This window comes from Silurus meridionalis, chromosome 17, assembly GCF_014805685.1.
Source record: "Silurus meridionalis isolate SWU-2019-XX chromosome 17, ASM1480568v1, whole genome shotgun sequence".
In the NCBI taxonomy this organism is placed as follows: domain Eukaryota; kingdom Metazoa; phylum Chordata; class Actinopteri; order Siluriformes; family Siluridae; genus Silurus; species Silurus meridionalis.
In genome coordinates, this window is record NC_060900.1 from 15999759 (window position 1) to 16012878 (window position 13120).

The 13120-nt window shown below is 36.0% G+C and overlaps 1 protein-coding gene across 2 annotated transcripts in view; it reads left to right on the top strand.

Moving 5' to 3' along the window:
* Window positions 1–13120, top strand: part of cacna1fb (calcium channel, voltage-dependent, L type, alpha 1F subunit) — a 52073-nt gene that overhangs the window by 31452 nt on the left and 7501 nt on the right. For both annotated transcript variants that reach the window (XM_046871217.1, XM_046871218.1), the window contains 19 exons: window positions 621–708; window positions 786–893; window positions 2893–2945; window positions 3139–3285; window positions 3394–3595; window positions 3692–3850; window positions 4166–4276; window positions 4405–4488; window positions 5105–5233; window positions 5328–5393; window positions 5539–5630; window positions 7030–7189; window positions 9094–9221; window positions 9393–9489; window positions 9681–9783; window positions 10165–10266; window positions 10663–10790; window positions 11479–11586; window positions 12486–12742. In XM_046871217.1, the coding sequence (XP_046727173.1) occupies window positions 621–708; window positions 786–893; window positions 2893–2945; window positions 3139–3285; window positions 3394–3595; window positions 3692–3850; window positions 4166–4276; window positions 4405–4488; window positions 5105–5233; window positions 5328–5393; window positions 5539–5630; window positions 7030–7189; window positions 9094–9221; window positions 9393–9489; window positions 9681–9783; window positions 10165–10266; window positions 10663–10790; window positions 11479–11586; window positions 12486–12742 (2322 nt within the window). The remainder of the gene's footprint in view (window positions 1–620; window positions 709–785; window positions 894–2892; window positions 2946–3138; window positions 3286–3393; window positions 3596–3691; window positions 3851–4165; window positions 4277–4404; window positions 4489–5104; window positions 5234–5327; window positions 5394–5538; window positions 5631–7029; window positions 7190–9093; window positions 9222–9392; window positions 9490–9680; window positions 9784–10164; window positions 10267–10662; window positions 10791–11478; window positions 11587–12485; window positions 12743–13120) is intronic.

Here is a 13120-nt window from a genome sequence, read left to right on the forward strand (position 1 = left end):
GTAGAATGACACAGGGTTTTCTGTTCATTTTTGTTCTATTGGTTCCATGTCCAACTTTTTTTGAAAAGTCCTTCTTGTAAATGTCCCTGTAAGTATATCTTTCAAAATCAGTTTCTTCTCCTTTGTCAGCCATTGTGAAATGAAAAACAAACAGCTATCAAATCCACACGAATATCAAGTTGAAATCTGATTGGTTAAAGAAACAACCTTCAAGTAGCATTAACTGTATGCTGCAAGTTCCTTCAGAAATTTTTTTTTGAAGGCCTCACATCAGATTTTGAACACATCATGTGACGGCTGAAATCTGATTGGATAGAAACTCCAATGTAAACAGACACTTCTTTTAGAGAGAAATGCTATGGAATTAGGAGTCTAGACTATTTGGAAGAAATTAATACATATTCATGGACAAAAATATGATAAAACATGTCAGTGATTCTGACAGAAACAAAAACGGCCTGCCACTGATATTTATATTATCAGCCTTCCACTGATAGTTATATTATTAAACTACTAATTGCATATTGCATACACACACATACACAAAAAGTGATTTCTGGTTGGGCATACAAGACACACAAAATCTGATTACCTCATTTTCTACTCTTTTTCCATCTCAGTTCAAGTGCGATCTCTGTAGTGAAAATCCTGAGAGTACTGCGAGTGCTCAGGCCTCTTCGAGCCATCAACAGAGCCAAAGGTCTAAAGGTACCATGGTGTATGTGTACGTCTACTTTTAATGCACTTGTACAGTGCAGCTCTTATTAATCTCTGTGTTTCTTCAGCATGTAGTCCAGTGTGTGTTCGTGGCTATACGGACCATTGGGAATATTATGATTGTTACTGCTCTGCTTCAGTTCATGTTCGCATGCATCGGTGTTCAACTCTTTAAGGTAGTATATAATTTATTATTTTGTACCTGTCATAAAAACAGCATGTTTTGGTTTTGCTAATTATATTGTTAACCCATATGCATTGTTTAAATGTACTTGTTTGATTTGTTGTGTAGCTTCTAATTACATGTGTCCTGGCTGCTTAGTGTCTTATTTGACAACATTTTTTTTTTTTGTCTCAGAAGGTTATACAGCAGTTGAGATCATTTAATCATTTAAAGAACTGAATTAAAATATTTTTGTGACTAAAAGCATTACTACTCACAAAAATGCCCCATGAAACCAGGCAAAATTTCACTTCATTATACTATTAGAAACATCAAAGAATGAGTGTCCAGTTACTAATAAACTTAGGTGTTTCACAATGGGAATCACTTTGAGCGTGACCAACTACTGAAGCTTCTATAATGCCATGTCTGTCTTGACAGACAGGTCGACCCTGACAACGTAATTTCGCGCTTTCTTCCTGTGAGGGACTACATCAAGCTCTCTCAGCACATCCAGTTTACTGCTGTTTTTTGCTAAACTGTTCAACGAGCGGGCTGTGATTGGATTCTGCCACTGAACACGAAATCAGTTTTCGAAATCAGATCGTGTTGAGTGGCATCCAAAAATTTAGAATAGTGTCCACGTTTAAGCGGGCTATTCTCTTGGACCTTCGAGTATTAAATTACTATGTTGGGGAATTAGCGCCATTAAGCCAACTAAGGGCTTTACGCATCAAGGTGAGCCTTCGAAGGGCTAACTACCCTATGGAAATCAATAGACTAATGTGTTGTGACGAGTCTTAATTACCTTGCACTCAGCCATGTCAACTGTAATCCCCCCCACCAAAGTAATTGAGTCAAAGCGCAGGGAGGTTGCATCCCGCCTTTGTCCATCACCATGTGCAGCAACCATCTCGAACAGGGACCCTCACCCGATATGCATTGTTCCCTTTAGTTGCATAAGTTGACAAAAAAAGCTGATAATGTGGTGTGACATGAGGCTTTTATTTATCAGAGAGACTCATGTTCCAGGTATGTTGAACAGGTGAGCGGAATTATTGTGCAGGGAAAACCTGTAGGGGGAATGGAAACTTCATCCTCAAGTTGTAGAGCATATATGGCAGAGATATGGCCAGGCTGCCATAAATCTCTTTGCCCCATGAGAAAACCTTCAGTGTTTTCTGTATTTCTCTCTAAAGGACGAAGATGCACTGTTGGGTGTATATGCTTTAGCCCACACATGGCCAAACATCCTTCTATATTCATCCTTCACTAAGCTTAATGTTTCCCACTCTAGTCAGAGTGGGGAAACTGGGCTTGTCACTGGTTCTGATAGCTCCATGTTGGCAAGCCAGGCACTGGGGTGCCGAGATAGTTCAACTGCTGTCAGATCAGCCGTGGTTTTTCCCTCCCTGAAGGGACTTCTTGTCCCAGGCAGGAGGGGAGATTTATCATCCACACCTAGGCAGGATAGCTCTCTGGGTCTGGACAATGAAAGGTGGAACTTGATTGCAGCAGGTCTGCCCCAATCAGTTATACACACTATTCAGTGCACCAGAACCTCATCTACTTGGACACTTTATAGCAATAAATGGTGAGTCTTTGTTTGATATTTGTTCAGCAGCTAGTTGGGCTATGTCACACACTTATGTGTGATTTTAGAGATTTAATGTGTCTGAGTTGTCCTTAGCACATGCAGTGCTAGGAGCCCATGTAATTAGGTATCACATGCAATCCGGGAGTGGTCTAAATCTCCCATTGTGAAACACAGAGTGAAGATAGAAAAAAAAAACAGGATTACATAAAGTAACCCATCATTTGAATAGAGACATTTATCAACATAATGGAATGATATATTGGACATTTATTTTAAAATGCATTCTACAATTAAATTGTATTGCCTTAAAAGATGATAGATAAATAACAAACAGAAAGATAAGGTTAGAACAGTAGGGGTCTCTCTGATAGAGCAAGTTGAGCTTATAAGCATGAAATATTGGCTTATTTTTCAGGGTAAATTTTATCGGTGTACAGATGAGGCAAAACACACATCTGAGCAGTGCAAGTGAGTGATACTGTCTACTGTAAATGCAAACCTTGTATGGCTTTTATCAAGGTGGACTTTATAAAATGTCATTATGCTTTTATTAAGTTTTGTTGCCAAAGTATGTGTTTGTGTATATGTGTGTGTATGTGTGTATGTGTGTGTGTGTGTGTGTGTGTGTGTGTGTGTGTGTGTGTGTGTGTGTGTGACATAGAGGCACATTCGTGATCTATAAAGATGGTGATGTGACCCTCCCGCTAGTGCGGCAGCGCATCTGGCACAACAGCGATTTTAACTTTGACAACGTACTGATGGGCATGATGGCCCTGTTCACTGTGTCCACATTCGAGGGCTGGCCTGCGTAAGTTAATTAATTATAATTAATTAAACTTATGGTGTGACATCACAGGTCAAAGGTGACTCTGCATCTTGCACTAAGGAGCTATCTTCTGTCCCTGTCCTATTTTAGACTTCTTTACAAAGCCATCGATGCCAACTCTGAGCACCATGGCCCCATCTACAACTATCAAGTGGAGATCTCGATCTTCTTTATTGTCTACATCATCATCATCGCCTTCTTCATGATGAACATCTTTGTGGGGTTCGTCATCATCACATTCCGTGACCAGGGAGAGGCTGAGTTTAAAAACTGTGAGCTGGACAAGAACCAGGTTAGAAATGAAATGTTACCAAATTTCTGCATCTTGACTATGTTGTGTCACCATCATGGTTTTCAAAGGTGGTCTTTGCCTCTTTTATTCATATAGAGACAGTGTGTAGAATATGCTCTGAAAGCCCAGCCGTTAAAGCTGTACATCCCAAGGAACCCAGTGCAGTATAAATTCTGGTCTATGATCAACTCCACAGGGTTTGAGTACATCATGTTTGTCTTGATTCTCCTCAACACAGTCACTTTGGCTATTCAGGTAAACTACAGACCTTTTAATGAAAAATGTGTAGTAGGTAAATATTTAACTATATTAAAAATAATTTTAATCATGTGTAATAATTTATAATACATTGTAGCTAGTTTAGTTATTATAGAATTAGAAATGTAATTATTTATTAACAGATTTTTTAACAGCAAATTTTGTTTGAATTTGCATGTAGCATGTCTTTAGCAAACAATCGAACTGGCTTAAATGTTTCAAAATTTATCATGTTAACTTCAATAATATATTATTTTTGATTGTACAGTTTTGGGCATTATTTGTCTAATGGTATGTCTCATGCCTTTTCAGCATTATGAGCAGTCCAAACTCTTCAGTTATGTCATGGACATTCTCAATATGGTCTTTACAGGCCTCTTCACTGTGGAGATGATTGTCAAGTTATTAGCTCTTAGACTCAAGGTTCTGTTCTTATCTATCAGATTTACATTACTTACAATTTTTTTTGCCGTAAATAATCAGTTTATGTGTTAGTTGTCTTTTTGACATGTCAAGCTGTAACTGAAGTTTGCTATTTGATTTGGCTGCAGCACTACTTTACTGATGCTTGGAACTCCTTTGATGCTCTTATTGTGGTCGGGAGTGTGGTGGACATCGTGGTGACAGAGTTTAGTGTGAGTCTCTGAGCTCATTGTGTTGAAATAAATATGAACACAAAATGTGTCACTTCTGTCTACATAGTCTACACTGATACTTAATCTTTTTAACAATGGGCCGGTGTGGGCATAGGTTTTTATTCGATTCAAGCAAGTCCACACCCTACCTGTTTAAATTTCATGATTTAATGACTGTCAGGTGTGGACCTTAATTGGTTGAAATCAAAACCTGCACCCACATCGGCCCTTTGTGAGAAAGATTGGACATCCCTGTCTTAATGAATTGGCATAGCGCTATAAAATCATGAGAGGAAAACACATTCTAGGTACAATACTAATTAGTCTAATGAGCTGGACATTTCCAGTTAATTAGACTCATTCTAATGAGTCAGGATTGATCTAAAAGTTCAATAAAATTTACACAAAGTGCATATTTGTGTGTATATATATATAATTTAAGTATGCTATGACTTTTAAGATAAGATATGATAAGATATTGCACAGATTAAAATGGTGTTATTGCACAGTTGTTATTGCACAAAACTTTAAGGTGTTGCTATTGCACAGCCTAAATAAACAGTTTTTGAATGTCTACTGTTTTTCTAAAATGTCTGTTTTTTTACTCTTTCCACAGAGTTCAGAGGATAGTTCTCGCGTTTCAATCACCTTCTTCCGTCTGTTCCGTGTGATGCGATTGGTTAAACTGCTTAGTAAGGGGGAAGGCATTCGCACGCTGCTCTGGACGTTTGTTAAATCTCTCCAGGTCAGACAGCATCACATACACTCACAACTCATCTGTCATTATTAACATGAAAGTTCAAACAAAAGTAATTTATTTTGTTTTGCTTGTCCCGAAGGCCTTGCCTTATGTAGCTCTTCTTATTGCTATGATCTTCTTTATCTACGCTGTGATTGGTATGCAGGTGGGTGGGGCACATGTCACAAATACAGAGTAGTCTTAATAGATATGTACATGAATTAATGAACATTGTAGCGATAGACACAAACCTACTGCTCTATCTGTATTTCAGGGGCTCAAATGCTTATCTGATGGTCTTTCTCTCATAGACTTTTGGGAAGATTGCAATGCAGGCCCACACGCCAATCAACCGCAATAACAACTTCCAGACGTTTCCCCAGGCGGTGTTGCTACTCTTCAGGTGAGAGAGAGAGAGTATATTAGTATATAATTAAATATTTGCAACCAACATTTAAATATTTAAATGATTACATTCGGAATCATTTAATGTGAGTTTGTTACCACTAAGAAACACAAAAAAATGTAATTTTTGAAAACTGAAATAAACAAATTTAAAGATTTACAACGCCATTAACAAAAAAGTTGGAACACTATGTATAATGTAAATAAAAACAAAATACAATGATTTGCAAATCTCGTTAACCCATATTTTGTTTACAATAGAACATAGAAAACATATCAAATGTTTTAACTGAGGAAATGTAACATTTTAGCCCAAAAAATAATTTCAAAAAAAGTTGTGACAGGACAATAAAAGTCTGGAAAACATAGGTTTTATTAAAAAGAAACAGCTGGAGAAAAATTCTGCAACTAATAAGGGTAATTAGCAACAGGTCAGTAAGATGATTGGGTATAAATAATGTCTTAGCGAGGCAAAGTCTCACAGAAGTAAAGATGGCAGAGCTTCACCAATCTGTTAAAGACTGGGTCTACAAATTGTGGAACAGTTTCAGAATAAAGGTTTTATAAATTTCCAAAAACAATGAATATCTCATAATTTACAGTACATAATATCATCAAAAGTTTCAAAGAATCTGGGAAAATCGCTGTGTGCAGGGACAAGGGGGGTAATCAATATTGGATGCCTGTGATCCTCGGGTGTCACTGCATTTAAAACAGTTATAATTCTGTAATGGAAATTAATGCATGGGCTCATTAACACCTGCTGAAATCATTGTCTATGAACACAGTCTGCCATGTCATCCACAAATGCTGGTTAAATCTTTATCTTGCAAAGAAGAAGGCATGTGTGAACATGATCCAAAAACAGCACCATCCTCTCTGAGCCAAAAATCTTTTAACATGTACTGAGGCAAAGTGGCAATCTGTTAAGAAGAAGGAAATTAAAATGTCTTCTTAAAAACATTGCGAGTTTTTGGATATTTCAGCAAGACAATGCTAAACTGCATATTGCATATATTACAATAGCATGACTTCCAAGTAAAAGAGTTTATACAATGGTATATTTCCTTAATTTAAAAATTGTATATGTTTTTTGTTTTGTTTTATTGTGGGACATATATGGATTCATAAAATTTGCAAATCATTGAATTTACATTTTACACAGCATCCCAAATTGTTTTGGAATTGGGGTTGTATGTGAAACAAATAAATGTAGATGTGTGGTTTTTCAAGATAATATATTTCAGTGTTAACATTGTATTCAGTGGCATTTAAACATTTGTGTCTTGCTTTAATAGTATACTCCATGTATAATATCTCTTCTGTGTGTGTGTGTGTGTGTGTGTGTGTGTGTGTGTGTGTGTGTGTGTGTGTGTGTGTTTGTGTGTGAGATGTAGGTGTGCTACAGGTGAGGCATGGCAGGAGATCATGTTGGCGAGTCTACCAGGGAAGCGTTGTGATGCAGAGTCAGACTTTGAGCCTGGAGAAGAATTTACCTGTGGCAGCAATTTTGCCATTGTCTACTTCATTAGCTTCTTCATGCTTTGTGCTTTCTTGGTAACAAAAATCTATTTTTCATTATTTTATTTTGATTTGCATTTTGAATGTTAACAAAACTACTTGAGTACAAAAATCAAGGTTTTCCTGGTAAATTAGATTTTATTTAGCCACCCACAAACACCTCACCTTAAAGTGCTATTAATAAATATTTTCATACAGAAATAATTTTAGGTACTTGCTTAAATTTAATGGATTTGGATTTGAAGTGTGATTAATGTATATTGTATATAAGCGCTCTTCTCAGTATTGGGAGTCATCCCATTTCAGCACTATCTCTAGTGGTGGCCAATAACGTTATACAACAACATCTAAAACCGTTTTCATGATATACAGTACAGCTTGTATCATGACATTTGTTTTTATGTCACATTCAGTGCTGCAAAAAAGTGTAAAGAGATCAATGGTACTTTTATTTAACATCTACAAAGACATTATTTGCAGGAGAAATTGAGGGAGTAGTATAATAAGGATACATAAAATCATACAATGGTTTTATAACTTGCTGTAAAACTGTAAATTAAGAAATACTTGCTTTATGAAACTTTCAACCAAAGTTCAAAAAGTAAAAAAGTAAATCTTTTGTTTTTTCTTAAAATAGCCCTAACAAAAGGTTAAATTTATATTCCTTTTTTCAGGTTGTTTGCTATGTATACTTTAAATAAGAGCAGAATGACATGATTTGCAGATTCATAAATTATTTATAATAGGACATAAAAACATATAAAATGTATAAAATTAGGAAACTGACTATTTTAATGAAAAAATAAGGTGATTTTGAATTTGATGGCTGTAACACATCTGAACAAACCTTGGGACAGTGCCATGTTGACCACTGTGTAGCATCTCCCCTTCAATCCATATACTGTACATCTGGACCTGAGGAGTTGAGTTATTGGAGTTTCAGGAGGGATGTGTGTGTCCTTCGCTTATTGTTTACTGACTATTGCTTTTTTTTTTAGTTTGTAACACAGCCCTTTCTGGTTTCTCCCTTCAGTCTCCTTTAAAGGAGGTGAAATGCATTCTCTTATGGTTAAGGTCTGGTTAAGTCTGAAACCAGACACCTTATTCAGTGATGAAGTCCTTTGTTTTGTTGGCAATGTGTTTTGGGTCGTTTTCTTGCAGCAAGATTAGGTTTCTTTCCAGTATGTTTGAATGCATTTCTCTGTAAATTATTAGAGAGAATGTTTCTATAAAATGAATGAATTCTCTGTCTACCACCATGAGTGACATCACCAATAAAGATTAGTCGTCCATGCGAATCCAAACCATGGTATTATCTCCACCATGAATGATCAACAACTTTTGATACTTCAAATTCTTTTCTTACTTTACATGTAGTTTTTTCCTTCATATTGGTAGAGGTTAAACTCCAGTTCCAGATCTTTTGTGTCTCATCTTTGTAAAATGTCCTGATTCTTACTGCTAAAGAATGATTTAAATTATATTTATATGACAAAAAAGTTGGGTTGTGATACCTTCATTGCTGCCTGTGAAACCTTTTGGTGATGACACTTTTTAGTAATGACACTATTGAGTTTGGGTTGTCAAACCCAAAAAGGCTTCAATTGATCGTAAAAACAAAGCAAATGGTCTTGTTCTTCAAATAATCTCTGAAAATACTGTATATTTATAGATATTGATAAAAAAATATGTCTCATACATTTTGTCTATATCCTATAGGCAAAACTTAAATCATAACATTTTTATAACCCTAAACATTAATGGTTACAGGTTTGTTTACCTAAAAAACACAGTATGTATAGGGTGAATTTGATAAAGCTGTAGATTTTGTTTTTTAATCAATATGCCACAAAGTCCATAATTTTGGCTTACTGGGAGTGTCATATACTTTAGATTTGCCACTTATTAATTCTTACTATGTGCAATTTAAAATTTTTCAGATTATAAATTTGTTTGTTGCTGTTATCATGGACAATTTTGACTACTTGACACGTGATTGGTCAATTTTGGGGCCACATCATCTCGATGAATTCAAAAGGATTTGGTCAGAGTACGACCCAGAAGCTAAGTAAGATTAATTTCTCTGTTTAAAAAAAAAAAAAAAAAGTAAGTCTATCTCTGCCTTATTAGAATGTGCTCTGTGTGTGTGTGCGTGTGTGTGCATGTGTGTGCATGTTTGTGCATGTTTGTGTGTGTGTGTGTGTGTGTGTGTGTGTGTGTGTGTGTGTGTCGCATAAAGGGGTCGGATAAAGCACCTAGATGTGGTGGCTCTGCTTAGGAGAATCCAGCCTCCTTTGGGATTTGGAAAACTTTGTCCCCACCGTGTGGCCTGCAAGGTACTTCATACACACACATGAAAAAAAGTATGTATGTACGCAGTATGAGTATTGTACTACGGTTCATCTCCTTTACAGTATATAAACAATCTCGTACACATTATAGTACTATGTGCTTTTAGATGCTTAAGCTCTCTCACGCACCCCATCCTGTTACAAACTTTGCTTCCCGTTCTCTTGCTCCCTGCTAGCGTCTGGTTGCCATGAACATGCCCCTAAACTCAGATGGTACAGTGACCTTCAACGCTACTCTGTTTGCCCTTGTCAGAACTGCGCTGAAGATTAAAACTGAAGGTAAGTACCATAGCCAATAAAACTTTTAACAACAGTAAGTCAATTTCAGTTTAAATAAAAACTTTTTAAATAGAAAAGAAACATTTGGTCCTGCGAAATGTCCCAAATAAGTGATAAAACTATATCTGGTCTCTATAAAGAGACTTGGCCACACACATGAGCAGATTTACTAACACACCATTCAGAGATGCTTGGTATTGAAGAAGTCAGCTTTGAAGTCTCTCTGTCATTTCCCCTGTGAACAGTAAGCATTTGGACCATGATATTCTAATAAGACCATGTAATGGAAAATCAACAAACAGAGGAGGCCGAGTTGGGTTTATTAATGGAATGAATTTCTATTTGAGTCAATTCTGTCTAATAACACTGCTCGATCCTTAGGTCACCCAGACCAGGAGAATGAGGAGCTGAGGGTCATCATTAAGAAGATCTGGAAACGCATGAAACCCAAAATTTTAGATGAGGTTATTCCTCCTCCTGCTGGTGAGAAGAATCACTTTGATTTTTATCTCATGCTTAAAGGCTGCTTCGAGGCTTATGATTCCATAAATATGCTCTATAGAGCTTTTCAGATCGTAGTAAAATTATTTTTTCCTCCTTTTCATTTTTTATAGCATTTTATATTCATTCATAGAACGCATTTGGTATGCTGTGATTTGTGTTAACTTGTGCTTCCTTATGAACTGAAGTAAATCTATTTTAAATGAATTGATTTGCTCTTTCATTAGAAGCAGTGCACTAATTTACACGTGTTCATGTGGAGTTTTTTTGCCAGGGCTTTTCCTTTATTAAACAAACTTCCTTCATTTATTCATCCAACCTTCCACAGTGTATGGCTGATTCATCATATTATCATTTTTCTCACTGTGTGTTTAATAGCAGAGGAAGTGACTGTGGGCAAGTTTTATGCCACATTCTTAATTCAGGATTACTTCAGGAAGTTCCGTAAGAGAAAAGAGAAAGTGGGTCTGGGAGACCCAGATCCAAGAAGGCCATCAGCTCTACAGGTACATGTTTAACCTTGTCTGCTCAAAATATTATAACATTTTATAATCATAAAATCGTAAAACAATACATTTATACATATACATAAATATATATATATATATATATATATATATATATATATATATATATATATATATATATATCTCAGAGTACTCATATTATACCGAAACATTTTCTCCTGACATTGTAGCATTCCCTTTATATTTTACATATTCATGTATTCAGTATTATCTTTATTACTTTACAGTTATGTTTGTAATAATATTTATTTATACTGCATTTAATGTTAGAGGGATGGAAAAACCTTCCAATCAAACTGTCATGTATCAGCCATTTTAACATTTACAGAATTAATCTCGATCTTTATTTATTCCCCCTGCAGCAAAAAGAGAAGTCAGATATAAATTTTACAGAACGATATGTAATGTAAATTGAAACCACAAATATATGAAAATTGCTTATTAAAATTGCATTTGTTCCAGTACAAGCAACAACTAGCTTAATATATTCTGTCAGAAACGTATTTATTGTCAGAACCTGAGGCGCTTGTGAGTTTGTTGGTTTAAATGAATAAATAAACATAACATAACATAAAATCAAATAAAAATTCGAAAAGTGGGTATATGCTAAGTGCTTGTGCAGCATATATACTGTGTCCCTGTTTTTCTCCATTTGCATCTGTGTCAGGCGGGTCTGCGCACCCTACAAGATCTTGGGCCAGAGATTCGCCTAGCTATCAATGCAGACCTCGAGGAGGACGAGGAGGACCTGGAGGAAGAACTTGATGAGGATGAGGTATGCTGTATGGTATCTTAAAGAAACATTTGAGAACTTATTGTTTATATGCACATTATATAGACAAAGCTTTTGTGGACACCAGACTATAAAATTCATATGCCTTTTTTAAACAGCCCATTTCATGATTAGATCCCATTTGCTGTTGTAATAAACTCTGGATAGATTCGATTTTGGTTTGTGGTTGTGGAGGTTTGTGCTCATTTAGCCACAAGTATATTAGTAAAGTCAGGTACTAATGTAGGATGAAGAGCCCTTGGGTGCAATCAGCATTCCAATTCATCCCAAAGCTGTTTAATATGGCTGAGGTCAGAGCTCAATAGCAGGCCACTCAAGATCTTAGACTTCAACCCATGTGAACCATTTCCTCATGTAACTGTCTTTGTGTACAGGGAAATTGTTATTTTAGAGCAGGTTTAGGTTTCTGAGTTCAAGTAAAGGGAATATTTTATGCCAAAGACATCTGATACAATTGCGTTAACCAAAACAACATTTTAAAGGAGGCAGCTTAACAAATGTAGAGGTTAAACATTTAGTCTGCCTAAAGATCTGCTTTACTGACACAGTGAATATCAAGTGTTAACCTGGTAATCGGGCAACTACATGCTGTACCAAAATAAACAATCAATTCGGTTTTAAATAAGGTATTGGTTGTCAAAATGTCATGATGCTACAACACTGCCGTATGAAATCTTTAAATGCAAACTTTTCTTTTTTCAACATATATTTTTAGATCAGCACATGATCTTAAGTTGTTTTATGAGTCAGTACTAAATATTATTTTATAATATTAGAACAAAAATAGGCTACACCTTTTAATTTCATTACATACCTATCATGGTTTTAGCATAATTCAACATTAGCAAGAATTATAGTCTTCTCTGTCTCTGCTTTGTTAGAATCAAAATGGTTATGCTGGAAACGCAGAGTTCCCAGACCGCCGCTCCTCTGTGGTCTCCACACCAACAGTTTCATCCGCTGCTATGTCAGGAGAAGGTTTCTCCAATGGAGGCCTTAGTCACAGGAATTCATTAACCAGAACACCAAATGGTAGCGGCATCATCTTAGAGCAGGAGAAATTTAGACGTGGAGAAAACAGACGTTCCTCCCTCTACTTCCAGCACAAGAATGGTGTGATTGACCAACCATCAAAGAGGTCAGAGACACTGTTAATATGTATAGTATTGTGACTGTTTCAATAAAATAACACAATCTCTCTTACTAGTCACTCCAAGACTCAGGTGAGATTACAACTCAAACAGAACCCTAAAAAAGACTCATTATTTAATATTTTTCTGATTGTTATAAGTTTTGATAATTCTTTGTTCTGCAGTAAACTGAAAGCACACATTTTTAAATATTTAGCATGGAAATCTTTGTCAATTTCAAATTTTTGCCAACAATACTGGCCTTGCTGAACCCAGGAAAATGTCAAGAGCCAGCAGTCACATGAGTATTCAGAATAATATATGATAAAAAAAGAAATGATAACAATAATTTAAACGTCACATATTGCACCACTTCTAAAGGTGGC